This window comes from Martes martes (genome assembly GCF_963455335.1).
Source record: "Martes martes genome assembly, chromosome: 9".
Classification (NCBI taxonomy): Eukaryota; Metazoa; Chordata; class Mammalia; order Carnivora; family Mustelidae; genus Martes; species Martes martes.
This window is the reverse complement of record NC_137896.1, coordinates 15,590,703-15,610,608: the sequence shown is the minus strand read 5'-3', so window position 1 is coordinate 15,610,608 and position 19,906 is coordinate 15,590,703. Positions and strand designations below refer to the sequence as shown.

At 48.6% G+C, this 19,906-nt stretch overlaps 1 protein-coding gene across 2 annotated transcripts in view; it reads left to right on the top strand.

Moving 5' to 3' along the window:
• Nucleotides 1-19,906, top strand: part of TOX2 (TOX high mobility group box family member 2) — a 130,469-nt gene that overhangs the window by 46,098 nt on the left and 64,465 nt on the right. For both annotated transcript variants that reach the window (XM_080814286.1, XM_080814285.1), the window contains exon 2: nucleotides 4,115-4,180. In XM_080814286.1, coding sequence (XP_080670412.1) covers nucleotides 4,115-4,180 — 66 coding nt within the window. The remainder of the gene's footprint in view (nucleotides 1-4,114; nucleotides 4,181-19,906) is intronic.

Here is a 19,906-nt window from a genome sequence, read left to right as displayed (position 1 = left end):
GTGGGTCGGTACATGCTCACACCATCCACGTTTGTGGGTACACTCAGGTGAGTTCTATTGACGTCGCTGCAGATGAGCCGCCCTCCCTTCCTTCCCCGGTGTGCACACTGTGGGCATCATGTACCTGTCACATAAAGGGTCTATGACACGTGCACATTCAGGCTTGTGCTATGGACACCTTTGTGTTGGCTTGTGTTACCTGTGGGGGTGGTACGTGTGTGAGTAAGTGTCATCACAGTCCCCCACCAGTTTGTGATGTGTGTGTAGTCACCAGGCTTGGGCACACTGCATTTGACATAGACATTTGTGTCCGCACACACACACCCCACCCCCAGCATTTGCTGTGCGGTGGGTACAGATGTGGGCATTTGTGATCTTGGTTGTGCACGCAGAGGAGGAGGGGGCCCTGCTTTGTGATTTCTCCCTTTAGCTTACAAGTTCTTTCCCCCAGAAAGCAACCTCCCCAAAAGGGCTGAGGAGGTAGGTTCCAGGCCTTGGGACCCTGGGGCCCAAGCCAGGGGAAGCCTGGGACCCTTGGGGTCACCCTCTCTCCTTCCTTCCCCTGCAAGGACTCCGATATGGTGGAACCCTGAGCGGAGTAGGTCAGAGAAGACTCCCTCCACCTCCCGCCACAACCACCACTACCAGGTCCCAAACCCGGTGTACTCCCAGGGCACCATGCAAGACAACTGAGGTAACGCATCAGAGGCTGACCCAGGCCTGGTCTTGGGAACCTCTGCCAACTGCTCAGGTCCTCCTCAAAAGTGAGAAGCAAGCTTTACTCTCGTACGTAGAAGCTTTTCTTGGTTGAATAAATGAGTGAATGAATGAACCCACTAGAGGCAGGCTCTGAGGACCTCATGTGGTCCCCTTGGCAGACCCCCTTGCGTCTCCCAGGCTATACACCTCAAAATCCAGGGTTTTCTTTTCTCGTATCCTCAGAGCCATCTCCCACGGCTCATCGCGGATAATGTCTCCCTCCCTATGCACCAGCCCCAGGCTAATGGTTGGTTCTAAAGTGGGGTGCAGCAAAGCCTTGATCCCCACTCCTAAGGGGCTTCTGGCCTAGTGGGAGAGACCAGACCAAAGAAGCAGGCAGCCCATTCTGAAACCCAGCCTGTCTCTAAGTGTGCGATTTTGGGCAGCTGTGAATCCTCTCAACCTGATTCCTTGGTTTTAAACAGGGAAAATAATACCTGCTTTGCTGGGTTGTTTTGAGGATGAAATGAGATATTTTATGGTAAGTATTTGCTCAGTGCTGGGTATATTCATTCATACCCCATATATTTGTTGAGTGCCTGCTGTGTGCATCAGGGAGAGCAGACAGGGTCCTTCCTTTTGAGGTGGTTCCTTCCTAGCCAGCATTTAATAAATGGGCTGTTACATGGGCTGTGCTTTTAGCCTGTGCCATGCCGTTTGATTACTATTGCCTTGTAAAATGTTTTAGACACCTGGCTAAACTAAGTCCCTCTCCATTTCTAGTCATTGTTTCTTATAGAACATGTAAATTATGTGTGGCTTTTAAAAAGGTTTTGCTTTTCTTGTAATAAATGGCCATGGTGACCCATCAAATAGTACACAGGAGTTTTTGTTGAAAGCTCCCCACCCTATCCCATTCCTAGTCTTGTTTCTGATGCCAGCCTCTTCCAGATGCTGGAGAGGGAGGCAGTTTGGAGATGACCAGGACATAGTTCTAGCCTCCATGTTGCTCCCACTCTGGGGCAGAAGATAGATGTGGAGACAATCTATGTTGTAAGAAGGACAGCCAGAGGAGGTGAGAGCCTGGCAGGCCTCCTGGAGGAGGTGATTTCTGAGCAGAGCCTTGAAGCATAGCTCCAGGCACAGTGTGCTGGATACCCCTGCATTGGGGGCCAGTGCCCAGACTCTTGGCACGATGCGACCTTTTCTTCTGTTAATATGACAGTCACTGAAGGACTCTGCCCATCCCTATGCTGGCAAGGCATTTGGGTATACCCATTAATCCTACTGCCTTGATGGGAAGACTGGCTTACTAAAAGATAATGGGAATAGTGTCATGCTCCATTCATTCATTCATTCATTCAACCAACAAGCAATTATTGATTATCTGCTTTGTGCCAGGCACTATTCTAGGTGTTTGGGAGGCAGAGAGCCCAAGACTCCTGACCGTCAGGAGCCTCTGTTTTGATAGGAGAAATTCACCATAAGCACGGAACATGGTAAAATAAGTAAATGACGTGGAATGCTAGAAGGTAATATGGTCTATGGACCAAAGAACAAGGTAGAGCAGGGCAAGGGAGGCCCAGAGGTAGCAGGCTGGGTGCTGAGCCTCTGTGCGTGAGGAGGCATCTTGTGCATAATCATGGCAGGGTGGGTTTTCACGGCCTCCACGAGGGTGCTTGGCGATGCCTATCAGAATCTCACACGCACACACGCCCGAACCCAGTGACTCTACAGACTAACCCCACAGATAAACTCACACCCAGGCGAAATGATGAACGTACAAAAATATTCACGAGAACAGTGCTGGTATAGGGAAAGACTAGAAACAGCTCGACTGCCCGTGAGCTCAGCTAGTTGAATATATCTGTTACATCCATACTGTGGAATACCAGGTACCGGGAGACAGAATTACGTTCTGATATAAAACACTTCCCAAGACGTGTTGCTAGGAGAAAAATGAGGTGCAAACCAGGGTGTAGAGTATGTTGTCATTTATGTGAGAGAAATGACCATAAAATGTATACATGTGGACCAGCTCTGAAAGGATGTAAAGGAAGCCGGTAGACTCAGTGGTAGCCTCTGGAGAGGAGCAAGGGGTGGGGATGGGTGGGAAGGAGAATTTTCATGCTGTTGCTTTTCATTCGTTGGAAATTTTGAACCATGTGAATATAACCTAATAAAAAATTACATTTTCAATTAAAATAAAATGTCCAGCTGCCATCGGGGCCCCACCCCGAGCCCTTTACTAGCCTCTGCAGCCGGCTTCCATCTGCCGGGACCTCTGGCTGCAGATGGCTCACAGCTGGCACGGTTCTCTGGAGAACTGTCCCTGGCCAAACGGGGGCTGCCCAGCTCCGAAGGTTATGCCTCTCCTTGCCCCTAAGGGCAGCCTGCAGCCAGTGACAGACTGAACTCCATGGGGCGATTCATGCCCTGTGGCTCCTCATGGGACCAGACTGCAGCGGGTCTCCAGCTGAGATCACATCTTTGCTGACTTCCACTGCCCTGTCCTGCTTTCCTCCCTCCCTTACAGATTTTCCCGAAGAGCACTTCCCAAAAATTCACATGCATTTGAATCCTGGTCCCATGCTCTGTATTTAGGGAACCTGATTCAAGACACCTGTCTCAAGGGAAGGGAACTTACTGGAAATGAGCTAAGTGCTCTCCATGTTTTGGTACAATACCCCGTGGAGAGGGGACCACTATCATTATCCTCATTGAACAGATGAGGAGCCTCCGAAATTCAGACACCATCTTAAGAATGCACATCATGGAAAAAAAGCCAGTGAGCCCAGAGCCCACACTTCCCCCATGACACCTGCTTCCTGCATCCAGACTTGGCAGTTTATCAGAAGACAGGATTGTAGTTTCTGTGCATGGTTTCTACCATAGCCCTCACTGCCTGTGGCCAGAGGTGGCCTAAGGGGAAAATGTGGGGGGGGCAAGCTTCTTAGGATGGTAAGACCTGGAGGGCATGTCTGGGGCAGGACTCTGAAGATCTCAGCCTCCCTCCATCATGTGGAATTCTAGCTCCAGCTGATAGTCTGATGTCCTTTTGGCCAAGAGAGATATTTGCATACTTCCAGGGATGGGGAGCCTCAGTATCTGACAAGGGCCATCTGCCACAACTCTGGACAACGCATTAAGGGCAGAAAGGTTTTCCTGTCTTCATTCTGTGATTAGTGGTGCCAATCCAAGCCCACGGGGACCACAGAACAGGGGCTGCTCTTTTCACCTTAGAGGGAATTCTGCTGAAATGGGATTTGGGCATCTTGGGCTTGAGCTTTGCTTCTCCAGGCCCCGTAGACCTTTCCCCTTCGTGCGTTCAGTCTCCTGACCTCCTTGGACGTCTCCTGGGGCTTTCTTGAAAACATCTTATTCAGACCGACTTCTCTCTCTTTCTCTGTTCTAGTTTGATGGTGACAGTGCCTACGTGGGGATGAGTGACGGGAACCCAGAGCTGCTATCGACCAGCCAGGTGGGTGCTCCACCCTCCCTGTGTGGGGGTCCAGCCTGGAGCTGGCAGGAGCTGAGCTGCTGCAAGGTGGGCCGGGGGTGGGGCAGAGCAGTGGGGCAGGGCCACTACTATCCTCTCTCACAAGGATCAAGAACACCAAGTATCCCTTTAAGAGTGACAAATCCAACTGGGACCATGGTGTTTTCAGTAAATCACCTACCTGGCTATGGTTGGCTTAAAATGGGCACCATTGAAAACTTGGTAAAACTGCAAATGTGTTGCCCACATTTTCCATGGACAGAGGAGAAATTTTCAGCAGCAGTGAGTAGAGATGTCACATGCTCCCTGGTACTCTCTGCCTCTTGCCACCACATAGCACCCACGGGACCTACACTGGCAGGGAGGCACACATGGCCATGCGAAGGCATACGGAGTTCTTCTGCCCACCTGGAGTTGTGTGGTACCACTGGGGAGTATTGTGGACGTGGCATACAAGGAGGAGAGCAGAGGCTTCCTGTGTGGTCCTCCCTGGGAAGGAGACTGAGTCATCCCTCTGCAGGGCTATCCTGGTTCCTAGCCCTCTGGGAGTTCCAGATGCCAGCTAGAATCTGAGTTTCCACTGAGAGCCTGGTCTCCCAAAGTTGTTTTCTTTCAGTTGGTAGCATCCTTACTGCAGGCTGGGGTGCCAGGGAGGGTCCTCACTGCAGGCCGGGGAGTTGGGGAGGGTCCTCACTGCAGGCCGGGGCACCAGGGAGGGTCCTCACTGCAGGCTGTGGAATTTGGAGGATGGTTCCTTAAGGCAGTGGTGCCTACAGCGTGGCAGCACCTCAGGGTGCAGAGGAACTTGGGGAGCTGGACAAGCCCATCCCTGGAGCTGACCTCCATCCTCTCTCTGTGCAGTCATGATGGTTGTGGCAGTCCAAGTCGGGTGTCTGGGCCCACATTTTCCAGCTGGGGAATCAGAATGCTATTAACTCACAAACATTTATGTGCCCTCCTGTGTGATGACCCCAGTGGTGGACATAGATGAGTAAGGCATGGGCCTGTGGCTTTTAGGGTGCACTGCCAGTGAGGGAAGATCCTGTACTCAGTGCAGGGGAGTGCACTCTGCCGTGGGGCACTGCACCTCCCTCCCCTGCTGCTGCAGGGGTGCTCGTGCTGGGGCCGCCAAGCCATCCATGCCCCTTCGCTGGCCTGTGACCGTGTGAGCATCACAGTGCTGGGGCAAGCCTGCCATTATATGGCACTGGCTCATGCCAGCCGGAAAGACACTCTGGTGGGCAAGACTCCAGCTCCTGGAAATGCTCATTTTGGAAGAAGCCACTGAAGTCATTTAATTGTCCGTAATCAGCTTGGACATGTGGGCGTCTCCAAAGACCAGAGCTTCCAAGCCTCTCATCTGAGCCCTTTCACAGCATTTAAAGCGCGTTTCGTTAACGTGCTGAGCCTGGCTCTCGGAACTGTGGCAGGTGGAGTCGGCATGGCTGAAACCTCGATGGAGAGTGTGGCCACCATCCTCCCGTGGGAAGGGAGGATGCGGCTCGGGGGGCTCTCCGTGGGCCCACAGTCCTTTACAGAAGAGATGCGGGGCAAAGCGTTCCCACAGGCTGCTCGCAGCAGCGCCCTTGCCTGCCCGCCCAGCGCGTCGTCACTGTCGCAAAGCCTTTTCCTCAGTGGCTAATTCAGCTGACCTTCACCAGTCCTGAGAAGTAGTAGGTTGTCATTAATCCCATTTTATAGATGAGGAAACTGAGGTTTGAGGATGTTGAGTGGCTCATTCAGGGAGGGGACAGCTGGGGCTCAGAGCTCCACACATTACTTTGTTCCATTCCTGCCTCAAGCCTGCCACCAACTTCCTTTAGCCAAGTGTCCCTTTGTCAGAGAGCTGTTCATGACCCTGAAATCCAAATTAGGTCCCCTCCTCTTGATTCTCTCTCATGACACTGTGTCTTTTTAATCTGTGGCATCTGTTACTGCTTATCTGTGTGATGACTTGGCTAGCATCTCATTTCCACACTAGACTGTGATTTCCATGAGAGCAGGATCTGGTCCCTCATTCACTGTTGTATCTCCCAGTGTGTTACAAAGCCTGACATGTAAAAGGCACTTGGAAAAGACTTGCGTGATGGGTCACGTGGCCCCTTCTCTTCTCTGGACTTCAGTTTCCCTGGCAGTGAAATGAGGCAGTTGGATCCCCCCAGGGGAATCCAAGTCTCTTGTGCTGTCACTCGGAGTCTCCCTAACTTAGCGCTTCATAGAGAAAACATCAGGGTACCCTGTGATTGACCAGCCACCTGGTGGCAGGAGCCAGCCTTGATGGGAGCAGATTTAGCAATTGCAATCTAGGCTTCTTACAGGGTGCCAGTTGGCTTTCGTTGCATACGAAGCATGTCAAGGGGCTCCTGGATAGATCAGTCAGTTGGGCGTTGGACTGCTGATTTGGGCTTGGGTCATGATCTCAGAGTCCTGAGATCGAGCCCTGCATTGGGCTCTGTACCCAGCACAGAGTCTGCTTGAGATTCTGTCTCTCCCTCTCCCTCTGCCCCTGCTCTGCTCATGCTCTCTCTCTCTCTCTCTCTCTCTCCCAAATAAATAAATAAACAAAATAAATAAATAAAATCTTAAAAAAAAAAACCCTAAGCAAGTCAAAACTTAGCGTCTTAAAACAACAAATATTTACATAGTTCAAAATTCCATGGGTTGGTGGTTTGGTTGGGTTCAGCTGGGTGGCTCTTCTGGCTGCGGCTAGGACCCCTGTAGGTGGCCACGGTAAGCTGCCAGGTCAGCTGTGTGCTGCTTGGCATGGGGACTCACTTCTCTTCCAGACAGTCTCTTGTCCCCCAGCAGGCTGGCCTGAGGGGGTTCGCGTGGCCGGAAAGGGTTCCCAGAGCAGCAAGAACAGCAGCTGCAAGACCTGTTGAGGTCTAGGCTTGGAACTGGCACATGAGTCCTCCCAGCACATTCTGTCACTCAAAGCAAGTCAGAGAGCCAGTGTAGACTCAAGCATGGGGAAGTAGACCCCACCTGTTGATGTGAGGAACTGCAAAGTATTGTGGTCTTTTAACAAACCCATGGGAACACGGGATGCTGTTCATGCTGATTTTACTGAAGAATAACAGACTCATCCAGGACATGCAGCCCCTAGTGGCTTGGGGGGGCTCCAGGATCCCTACTTCGTAATGTTTTCTTCCAGTCTTTTCCCTGAAGTGCTTGTCTAAACCTCCCCCCACACACACATACACACATGAACGCCCTGTCATGCGTGTTGTGCTGCCCCACCAACCGCAGGGATTGTATGGTCCCAGTTCCTGGGGGGCTGACATAAACATCCGGGAAAAATGATGGTCTCCTCACCAACAGAGGATTCAGAGTACAAACACTCTATATGCCTTTTTTTTTTTTTTAAAGTAGGCTCCTTGCCCAGCCTGGAGCCCAATGTGGAGCTTGAACTTACTACCCTGAGATTAAGACCTGAGCTGAAATCAAGAGTCAGATGCTTAACTGAGCCCCCCAGACAGCCCCAGAGTACAAAGAGTATAAATGGCATAAAATGCATGTTATAAATACAGTTAAATATGAGATTCACCCATTGAACTAATGTTTATTGGGCACCTATTATGTGCAAGGCTCTTGATGTAAGCAGGAAGCCATTTCTGGAAGATGTGCTTCTAGAACATATCATTTCATTGTATTAAGAACCTACTCTTTAATGTAACCTTCTCTTGAAACACCATCTTTTTTATCTAGAAACAGCAGTGGAGTCACAGTTTCCTATGGGATCTATAACAGCCAACTGTACCCGCTGTTAGAAACTTTCAAACCAGCTCTATGGGCTTACAGTTTCTTTTGCAAATGCATACTTTATTGTTTGGTTTTTACAAGTTTCCACAAAATTCCTGCCTGGTTGCCTTAGCTTTCACACACTATCCCCTTTCCCCCTCCCTGGACCTTGTGTTTCCTTTTGTACCAGACTCCTGTGGGTGGTCTGAGACTGAGGTGCAATTCTCAGGCATGGCTCCTGGCCCATCAGCAGCTTCTGGGAGGTGGGGAGCCTTGTAGAGCTAGGCTCCCTCCGCCCCCGGTCGAGAACAGAACCTCGCCAGGAGTCACAAGGATGATATTTCCCAGTTATGTGACCCTGGGAAGAGTCTCCTTCTTGCTGGCATGGGGCTGAAGAGGAAAGGAACAAGGCCATGGGCTCAGCAGACTTGGATTCAAGTCAGCTCTTGCATATCCCAGCCAGATGCCCTCTATAACCCTGTGCAAGGGGTGGCAGTGTTCCATCAGGTGGGAGAAGTAACGTTTGCTACCAAGAGTATTATAAGTACCTGAACGAGTGGTGTGGATTCCCATCACCAGGCCAGGGCACCGGTCCTCCAGCTGCTGTTGAGTGCCAGCTACTAACTATTCACAGCTGTCCCTTCTCTGGAGGATTGGCCTCTGCCAAATGAGAACCCTGAATGGGGAGGGGTGTGGGGGATGGTCTAGAAGGCCAGGTGGGCGTCTGGTCTCAAGCCAGGACCATATTCTGCAGATCCCCATGGAGCTCCGGCTGACACAGCATCCTTGCTCAGCTCCTTCCCCTGCCCTGTCCTGTTACCCTCCCTTCCCTTCGGAGTCACTTCTCAAGGGGAATGTCAGTGTCATAGGAACCCCAATCTCAGGCTCTACTTCAAGAGAACGTAACCTAAGGTACTGTATGAACTACCAGCTGGGACTTATTTCCATGTTTTTCTTGTCCTAAATAATGCTTTGGTTACATAGATGACTCTCTGGTCACCTCCTGTGCTCATTTATAGCTCTGTGCCTTTGCATGTACTGTTTCTTCTGATAGGAATCCCCTAACCATTTTCACCCAACAAATGCCATTTGTCCCTTCAGGGGCACTGCAGATGTCAGCTCCTTAGTCTACCCTTCCTGGTTGTAGGTAGAATGTCCCACTCTCATAGCTGTAAATATGACTTCCGCTAAAGATTTCTGACTTTATCCTAAGAATTATTGAAAGGATGTGTGTGTGTGTGTGTGTGTGTGTGTGTGTGTGTGTGTGTGAGAGAGAGAGAGAGAGAGAGAGGGGAAGGGAGAGAGGGAGGGAGAGAGCTGGCACATGACTATTTCCAGCACATTTTGTTAGTCAAAGCAAGTCACTGGGCTTTGTTAGTGAGAAAGAGATTGAGATTGAATAACATGATCAAATAGTATAGTTCTAAAAGCTCTTAATGCCAAGAGCAGATACAGGTAGGCCACATGGGAGGGTAAGTGAAGGATGGTATATCCTCTATTGTGGTAGAGGCAGAGGAGAAGGAAAGAAGTGGTTGGATCTAAGATATGTTTTGAAAATAAAGTTAGTAGGTCTTGCCAATGGATAGATCTAGGGTGAGAGAGAAATGAAGGAGTAAAGGATGACTCTCAGGCTTCCAGCATAGCCCTTTCTCCAGCATGGTGGTATCAGTTTTCTAAGTTGAGAAAGGCCTGGGGAAGTGCAGATTTGATGAGGTTAGACTTGGACATGTTACATTTGAGATGCTCATCCAAGTGGAGATGATCAGGTAGGGAGATGGCTGGAACTCCTTGGGGAAGTCAACTTGGAAGTTCTTCGCCCATGCTATTAAAACCCTCTGAGGAGGAAATTTGCAAAGACAGAGACAGAGAAGAGTGAGGAGAAGACCGAGGAGCTTAAATGTTGAGCTCTAATATTTGAAAGCAAAGTGTAGGAGGAGAAGACCTTGAAATAGGTTGAGCAGTGACCAGAGAAGTAAGAGGAGAACGTGGAGTCTTAGATGGAGGTAAGGGATTTGGGGGAAAATGATCCTGGGTCCACAGCTTCTTCCTTTTCAAAGGATAACTTTTACATAAATCAGAGATTTATATGTACTCATGGCACAAAGGCACCAGAAAAAACTTTAAGGTGTACTTTACAGCTTTAGAGTGGGAAAAATATTTCCATGACTCCAAGTTTTAGAAGAAAAGGCTTAAAAATTTGACCACAAATAAAAAAGAAAAACAACTTTTGTATGGCTAAAACAGCATAAGTAAAGTCAAAAGACAAATGAAAAATTGTGCCAAATTATTTTCAACTTGCAATATAGTCGAAGGATTAATCTCCCAAATATATAAAGAGTTCCCAGAGTACACCTGCCTGGCAAATCCCCACCGGAGGATTTAAATGCAAATCCTCACTGGAGACCTAAATGTGAGACAGGAATCCATCAAAATCCTAGAGGAGAACACAGGTGGCAACCTCTTTGACCTCAGCTGCAGCAACTTCTTCCTAGACACATCACCAAAGGCAAGAGAAGCAAGGACAAAAATGAACTATTGGGACTTCATCAAGATAAACAGCTTTTGCACAGCAAAGGAAACAGCCAACAAAACCAAAAGACAACTGACAGAATGGGGGAAGATATTTGAAAATGACATGTCAGACAAAGAAGAGCTCATATCCATAATCTATAAAGAACTTACCAACTCAACATCCAAAGAACAAATAATCCAATCAGGAAATGGGCAGATGACATGAACAGACATTTCTGCAAAGAAGACATCCAAATGACCAACAGGCACACAAAAAAGTGCTCAACATCACTTGGCATCAGGGAAATACAGATCAAAACCCCAGTGAGATACCACCTTACAGCAGTCAGAATGGCTAAAATTAACAAGTCTGGAAATGACAGATGTTGGCGAAGATGCTGAGAAAGAGGAACCCTCCCACACAGTTGGTGGAAATGCAAGGGGGTGCAGCTGCTCTGGAAAACAGTATGGAGGTTCCTCAAAAAGTTGACAATAGAGCTACCCTATGACCCAGCAATCACACTACTGGGTATTTACCCCAAAGATACAAATGTAGTGATCCGAAAGGACACGTGCACCCCAATGTTTATAGAAGCAGTGTCCACAATACCCAAACTATGAGAAGAGCCCAGATGTCCATCAACCAATGAACAGATAAAGAAGATGAGGCATATTTATACAACGGAATATTATGCAGCCATCAAAAATGAATTCTTGCTGTTTGCAACCACGTGGATGGAACTAGAGGGTATTATGCTAAGTGAAATAAGTCAATCAGAGAAAGACAATTATCATATGATCTCCCTGACATGTGGAATTTGAGAAACAAGACAGAAGTTCATGAGGGAAGAGAGGAAAAAATGAAACGGGATGAACTCAGAGAGGGAGACAGACCATAAGAAACTCTCAATCTCAGGAAACAAACCGAGGGTTGCTGGAGTGTAGGGGAGTGGCAGGGATGGGGTGGTTGGGTGATAGACATTGGGGAGGGTATGTGGTATGTGCTATGATGAGTGCTGTGAGTTGTGTAAGACTGATGAATTACAGACTTGTACCCCTGACACGAATAACTCATTATATGTTAATAAATTTTTTAAAAAAGTTCCCAGAAATCAATTCAAAACCCTGGTAGAAAAACATGTGGGAGATATGAATCAATAAGGTTTCAGTACAGGAAATGCAAATGGATTTTAAGTTTGTGAAAAGATGTAAAAATCAGTTCCTAAAAGAAACAAAACTACCATTTCTCACCTCTTAGTCTGACAAAAATGCAAAGGTTTGACAATAGACTCTGTTGGAGCTCCTGTGGGGAAACAGGCACTTTCATACAGTGCTTGAAGGGAGAGTAAATTGCTGTAACTCTATGGAGAGCAAGCTGGCAACATCTATCAAAATTACAAATGCATTGACCTTTAACCCAGCAATTTCCCTTTTGGAAGCATATCCTACAGATACATTTGCTCGCCTGAGAAATGGTGTCTTCAAGATTACTGGTCTTGGTATTGGCGTAATGACGAAGAATTGGCAACAGCCCAAATATGTAACAATGTGGGACTGGTTAAATACATTATGTACATTTATCAAGTGGACTACTTGGGGCTCTAAAGAAAGAATGAAGAAACTGGAGAGATAGGGAAGTTCTTTAGATACATTGTTTATTGAAAAAGGCAGGGTGATTAACAAGTAAGTCTAGTAGGTTACCATTTGTGAAAAAAGGTAGTGAGACTGTTTCTAGGTGCTTGTGTTTGGTGAAAGCAACTCTGGAAGGATATATGGGAACTACTAATAGTGGCTTTGTACGTTGTGTGTGTGCATATATGTGTGTGTGCGTGTGTGTGTGTGTTATGGAAACTGGGCGCGTGGACAGGTGTGGAAAAGAGAATTTTCATTGTATCTTTTTATATTTTAGATTTTAGACCATAGGGATGTATTATAATTTCATAAAGTTGCATAAAATGTATACAAGAAGGAGAGGGTCAAATGCTCCTGAGGGTTTGGTTGGAATAAGAGTTGAAATGTGTCCGATAGTTTTAAGGGAAAAAAAAAAGTCATTGTGGATCTCAGATAAAGCGTCTTTGATGGGTGGTTGACTTTGTGCAGGTCCTGGGGTGGATCGAGAAGGAAGCATGCAGTGAGGATGTAAAGAGGGAGTGTAGACACGACTTGTGTCGTGCGTGTGAAGTCTGGCTGTGCAGGACAAGGGCCAGGGCCATAGCTCAATGAGATGAGGACTCCAAAAGAGGGGTTTTTAATTTTTTTTTTTTTAAGATGAGGGAATCTTTAGGATATTGGTTGTCAATGGAAGGCATCCAAGAGAAAGGGTAAAGCATGGGGTTCAGGAGAGGAAAGGGTTAATTGATGGGTTAAGTTTGGGGAGGGACTGGGTCCTGCCCAGAGATGGACACTCTGGCCTTAGCCAGGAGAGGGGACAAACGGGAAAGGAGTGTGTCTCTGTAGATTTTTCTTTGGGAGCAGAGGGCATCTGTACCTGAAAGCATCTGCTTTCTCTGAGAGGTCTGTGGACAGGTCACCTGCTGAGTCAGGGCACCAAGGGTCTGAAGGGGTGGAGAAGGTCTGGGATATTTGTGTGGCCTGTGGGAGACAGAGCTCTTTGTGCAGGTGCTATGGGGGTGGACAGTTGGATGAATCTGCGGTGAGGATTTGTCAGGCAGGTGTATCAGAAGGACGCTCAAGTTTTTTGTGCAGAAGAGAGTGGAAATGAAGAACCAGGGAATCTAAGCTGGGTAAGGAGAGATAAGAGGGGGGCCAGGCTCCAAGAGTCCCCAAGCAGGGTGCTGGGCAGTGAGGATACCTTAGTCATGGAGTGGGAAGTGGGTGGTGATTCCGAGAGAAGCAGCTGTGGGCATTGATGGGGTCCTGGGTGCATCCGGGGAGTGGGCAGCTGTCAGCAGAGCCCAGCAGCAGCATGCTGGCTGAGCTGTAGAGACCCAGAATGGTGCCGAGGTGGGGGGGGAATGGGAAACCAGACCCCAGAGCTGAGGCTGAGAGCATGGAGTGGTAGGGGGACAAGAAGGAGGTGTGTGGGCAGCTCGTGGGGCCAGATACTGATGGAGCTCTGAGTAAGGCGCGGTGGGATTTGTAGGAAAGACAGGCAGTGGTCCAGGTGGGGCAGCGGCAAGGCAGGAGGATGTCAAACCTGCCTTCCGACCTGAGCTACGTGGACAGTGGGGGAATGGGCAGCTGATCCACAGAGGAGACAGGAAGTGAATGGAAGGCGTGTTCTAAGAAGCTCTGGGGAGATGGAATTTTTTTTCTTCTTAGAGTAGGAATCCCAGTGGGCCCAGGGGCTCTTTGAGAGGGGAGAGGTGCAGGCGGCTCACATTTGAGGTGCTCCCTGGGGAACCCTAGGGCCTGCAGAGCACGGTCAGCACCACCGACTATGAGCACTGCTGGTTGGGGCAGGGTGCAAGGTTTTTGTGTCCCTTGTGAATGTAGCAGGATGATGTGTGCTTGCCTGGAGTGATACCACAAAGGCCAGGATTCCCCATGCTACACGGTGAGGCCTCACAGGGCCTCACAGCACACCTGGCGTGCACAAGCATGCAAAGACTTGGAGTTAAGCAGGTTCTTGCTGTGGGGTCTGCACACCCCTGTGAGTGGACAGCTACCTTCCTTCATAGAAGGAAGAAGGAAGAAGACCAGGGACGCCTGGTCCATTTTTCTTACCATTGGATCAGGCACACTCCTAGGCTGTGTGGAGGGTATAACCAGGAACCCTGAAAGCCAGAGCTGGTCAGAGTCACAGCTGCAGTTCCCAGGCACCATCCTCACACCTTGAGGGTGCAGCATCCTTCCAGCCAGGGACCATGTAGGATACCTGGAGTGGGGAATAGCCCAGAGCTCCAAGTTCCAGGTTCCATCTGCTCCATTTCCTTCACCTGGGTTGGTATCTATCCCAGCCTAGTCCTTAGGTGAATTATGAAGGCAGATGGTCTGTTGGATTTTCCCAGCCCAGATACCAATACCAATGATGCTGATGTTAGGGACATGCGCAGTGCACTTCCTTGGGCTCAGACACTAGAGCTAAATGTTTTCCATGAACTCTGTCTGGTAAGTACTGTTGCTATCCCAACTTACGGACGAGAAAACTGCAGAGCAGACAGAGAGAGGGGTGGTTGAGTCTTTACAAAACCATGCACTGGAAATAAATGCACAAACAGTAAATGCATTGGGAGGCAGGAGGCCCTCTGTCCTTGCTGCAATAGAAGATTCTGGGCTTAGTAACTCTGGCCTCTGAGTCTGTGTACATCATAAAGGGTAGGGACGACACGGCTTTTATTGCTTTAATTAAAACCTGGGTGAAGAGCTCGCGATTCATATTAAAATGAAATTGTGTTTCGCTGGCTGTGGTGCCGAGAAGGGAATGGCAGTGATTACTGCTAAGATTACAAACAATCAAAGAGAAAAGGCCTTTTGCAAGCATTTCCTATTAAAGCCACAAACATCACACTTTAAAAATAATTATGGTTGTGTTATCCGAACATGATTCATGAATTCTGAATAAATATGAGGGGGTCTTGAAGGAAACAGTTTCAAGACCATAGATTTTGTTCAAATCTGATGAAATTTAATATCATTTCGCAGCTGGAGAATAAAATGCAAGGAGGGAAAAAAAAAACCCATCCTATGTGTATGGAGAGAATTGAGTATATGTCAGACGGAAGTAATGAGCTTTCCCTCATCAGTCCTACACACGTGCTTAGAAAAATGGACGAGCCTCTCTTGTTTTCATTGAGAGAAAACTGCTGAGAAAGAGTTGGTTCTTATACCTCACAGAGCTTCATTTTGCATTCCAGGGGCTAAAAATATATTCACTTTAGAGCTCTATGTTCCTGGCTGTGAGATGTTTAAATGTTCAAGGATGCAGGCATGGAGGGGTTAGGGAACGGATTTGGGGGTGGGGCACCTTGGTCTGCGTTTGCTCCGCCTCCCCCGTAGTAAAGGTCTTTTCCATACAATGCAGCACATGTTTACAGCATATAGTTTTGTTTCCTTCCAACTATTATGAGAGAAATTGAATCCCTGGAAACATTCCGTCTCTCTAAATGGGATGGAAACAATGAAGATGTTGCAGGAAGTTTATGGGTTGGGGGAGGGAACAGCAGTGGGTTGGAAATGTAATTGCAAGGATTTTCTTTAAAACAGCACCCCTCGCCCACTCTCAGCCACCTTGAACTCAGCATCTTCGACCGGGCCTGGGTCTTTGCTGGGGAGTGTAGGAGAGCCGTCTGCTTTAACAACATTTGTTCATTGCCATGTGAAGGCTAGCATCAAGAAGTAGAAATGAAGCCAGATGTGGGACCTTTCAAAAATGGCGCTGGGTCCTTAGCTTTTGGAGAATTGGGAGCCTGGGTCTGACCCTTTTCAGCCTCCTTCACCATGTACCCTTGGGTAGGTCATTTGCCTGCTTCTTCTCTGTGTTTATTGGGTTTTTTTGCATCTGTGAATGGGGACTGAATCCATGTCTCTGAGAGACCTTCTAGGTTGTAATCTGTGGCCAAGGGGTTGGTTTCCTCCCCCCACTCCACCCCCCAGCCTGAGTCTCTAGGAAGGACAGTGGTCTGTCCAACATGCCAGAGACTCACCTCCCCAACATAGCTGAGTTGTCCCAGGGCTGAGGGGGCCTTACGGATGGAGGTCAGTGGCTCTGAGTGAGATTCCAGCCCACCCCTGGTGACAATAAAGAGATGCCGGTTGCTTAACCGACTGTGCCACCCAGGTGCCCCTCGAGTCGTGGTCTTTGCGTATCCCTGCTGGGTGACCTTGGACAAGTCAGCCAGCTTTCCTGAACCCCAATTTTGTATTTAGAAGTTCCTCAAAGTGATGCAGGGAGAAGCAAATAAGATGCATTTATATCCTAAGTTGTTTTTTTTTAAAGATTATTTATTTATTTATTCGACAGATAGAGATCACAAGTAGATGGAGAGGCAGGCAGAGAGAGAGAGGAGGAAACAGGCTCCCTGCTGAGCAGAGAGGCCGATGTGGGGCTCGATCCCAGGACGCTGGGAACATGACCTGAGTCGAAGGCAGAGGCTTAACCCACTGAGCCACCCAGCTGCCCCTATATCCTAAGTTTTTATTACAGTGCTTGATATATGGCAAATGGCAGAGTTACAAGAGGTGTTATTAAAGTATCCATTTTACAGATGAAAAAACTTATTTGCAAGAAAATAAAACAACTTGCCCAAGGTCATCCGCCCCAGATGTGGTAGGCACAGGAGTCAATGAGGCATCAGAAATACCAGCAAGGCGGGAGGGTCGGTCAGATTTTTTTTTTTTTTAAGATTTTATTTATTGGAGAGAGAGAGAGAGAGAATGAGCAGGAGGCAGGGGGAGAGAGAATCTGAAGCAGACTCCTTGCTGAGCATGGAGATTGACATGGGGCTCAGTCTCACCACCATGAGATCATGCCCTGAGCCGAAACCAAGAATCTGATGTTTAACCGACTGAGCCACCCAGGAGCCCCACTGGTCAACTATTTTATCTGATGCAAATCAAATTGTGTGAAGGGTTGAAATTGAAAAGATGATATTGGAAATATCTTGTTTTTAAAATGTGCCAAGAAACGTTCCCCTTCAAATAACAAAGGTAGTAGAAAATGCCTCCTGCCCATTGTCCGCTCACTGAAGATGTGCGATCCCTTCCCGGCCCCCTCCACTAGACGGTCCTCCAGCCCAGTGCTCCCGGGAGCAGCGGGGGCTATTAGGCCTCTTTCAGTCACACTAACATAAAAAGGCCTTCTTGGGGCCTAGACAGCCCATTTCTCTGTCTCTCAGATACTCCAAGCTCATGGCTCTGATGGAGAACAAAAATCCAGGCGTGAGGGGGTCGCCTCTGCTGGTCCTGGCATCCTTCATCCTGCCAGTTCCTAGGAAAATGTGGAGCACAAGGGACCCAGATGGGAGTGAGCAGTAGGTCTGTGGTCCATGGGACCCCTACCTCCTTCTGCCTTGTTCTCTCTGTATGACCTTGACCCCACTGCCCACCCTCTCCTGGCTGCACTTTCTACCGCTGTCAAAGGGGACGATTACTACCTTCCTGGCAGTTAAGTAAGCCAAGAAGTGGGTGTAGCTTCGTTAAGTATTTTAGCATAGTTAGACATAGGGGAAAGCTAGGTCCAGAAGTCTTATGTCGTGTGTTCCCCTGTAGGGTAGTGTAGACTAGTTGAGAGGATTAGTTAAGTGGATATAAGGTAATCAGCTTGGCCAGGGCTGGTTATGATAGGAGCTTGGTAAAGTTTTTGTTGTTGTTGTTTTTAGAATTTGTAACTTGGAGGAGAAAAGCAAAACAGGGAGGGAACTAGGAGAATGTTTGGTAGTTCTATTCTGTGAAAACTTGTTACTTCGGGCTGGGGTGGAATGAGTAAGATGACGTTTGTGCTTCAGGTAAACAGAAACAGAAATCTCACCTCAGGCCAGCACCTCGGGCCCCCGAGATGCACCTGTTTGCCCGATGACACAGTCTGAACCACCGCCCAGGGCCACTGAGCCATTAAGAGGGTGGCTTACAGGATCCTGGGGGAGCTGGGGTGCATGGCCTCCAGGGGAGCTGGGCCAGGCTGGGCGAGGACTGGGAGGTGGGCCGTGTGAACGACTGTTGGCTCTGGAGATGGGGAAGGAGGGCCTTGTGGCAGTCTGGCTTTGCTTTGTGAGGTGGGCTGGTCTGTTGACCCCTTGAGGAAACCGCAGAGTTCTCTGTAACAGCACAGGCCTTGGAAGCTGATCCGGGCTTCTTCTGGTTGTTAACCGGGCTGGGACAGCCCTGAGGGAGGGTGGCTTGTGGCTAGAGGTGGTGTCTGCGTGATGCATTCATGTGGGCAGTTCTGAGCTAGCTGCTGGCCTTCATAAATGCTCGCCGGAGACCGCAACACAAACTGGACAGCAGAAGGCCTGAGGGGGCATTTTGAATTTATTAAATACTCCCCCCAACTTCTGCCTTGTTGATACTTCTACCAAATGTAGAAAATGGAAAAGACAGAAATACCCTGTTCGCCAGAATGTCTTCATACGTTGTTGTGTAAATCGGCACAGCCACTTTGCAAAACCTTTTCTCAGCGTCTAAAGCTCTGTGACCCTGCCATCCAACCCCTGGGTGTTCATTCAACAGAAACACATTCATCTGTTCACCAAAAGACATCCGTAAGAACGTTCACAGTGGCCCCTTTCATAAAAGCACAAAACCGGAAGCAACCCAAATGCCCATGCACAGCAGACCGATGAATGATGGCGGGATAGTCTGACACCGTGGAATAGTGCGCAGCAACGAGAAGGATTGATGCTCCGACGAATCTCACAGACACTCGGGTGTGGGGAAGAAGTCAACCCCAGACAGAACATTCTGGATGATTCCATTTACTTAAAGCACATGAACAGGTGAAATGAAGCTATGGTGGTAAAAAATCTGAATCGTGTTTGCCCTGGTTGGGGCGTGGGTCGTGAGGAGTCAGGAGGGGCTTTGGAGGTGCTGATACGGTTTTCTTCTTTATTTGGTGCTATTTCCGTAAGTCTGTCCGCTTTGTGAGGATTCCTCCTTGAGCTGTATACTTAGGACTTTCTGCTGGTTACCCTATGCTGCAATAAGAGTTAAAAAAAAAAAAAAAGAATTCAAGGTATTTGCACAGATGTCTCCATATTTAGAGACGTGGCAAGATGGGGAAGGGGACCCATAGCCAGACGTCCTGTGTCGTGTGTTCCCAGTAGGGGTGTGGGCAGACTAGCCCTTCATAGCCTGGGCAATTTATTTAACTTGCTGGGAGGGGAAGGACTATTTTCGCCTCATAACGGATGATGAACTGTGAAATTGTTCCAGCCGTGGCTCGCCCCAGGGAAACAGGTAGAATGGGCTTCCCCGGATCTGCTTGGCTCTACGGACCCGACCTCGCTCCTATTTCTCTGTGGATGGAGCCTTAGGAAATGACTGAAAATACGATCCCCTGAAAAAAGGAAGTGTGTGTGCATGTGTGTGTTTCTGTGACGCTGTGTTGTGGTGCCAGGAAGTCTTGTTTGTGGAATATTTGAAGATGCGCATGTGTGCACATGCTTATACACAGACACGGTCACGCATAAGTATGTACGTGCACGTGACATGTAGACACATAGACATGCTCGCTGATGGGTGCCTGTTCACACATTAAACATCACTTTGTGACTCTGAGCAAGCCACGTAACCTCCTGGTGCCTCAGTTTCCTCAGTGAAATGGAGGTAATGCTAGTATCCAGTTATTGCGGCTGTTATGAATGACACACGTGCACACACACACACATTAGATTTTTATTTGTATTTATTTGTTTGATGGCTGCCTCCCTCCTGGACTGTTGGTGTCCTGGGAGCAGGGACCAGGCCAGAGGAGGAACTGAGGGCGTGAGGGAAGGGATGAGTGAAGGGACAGCTCTCACAGACCCGCGGGCACACGTGCTGATGGTTAGACACATTGAT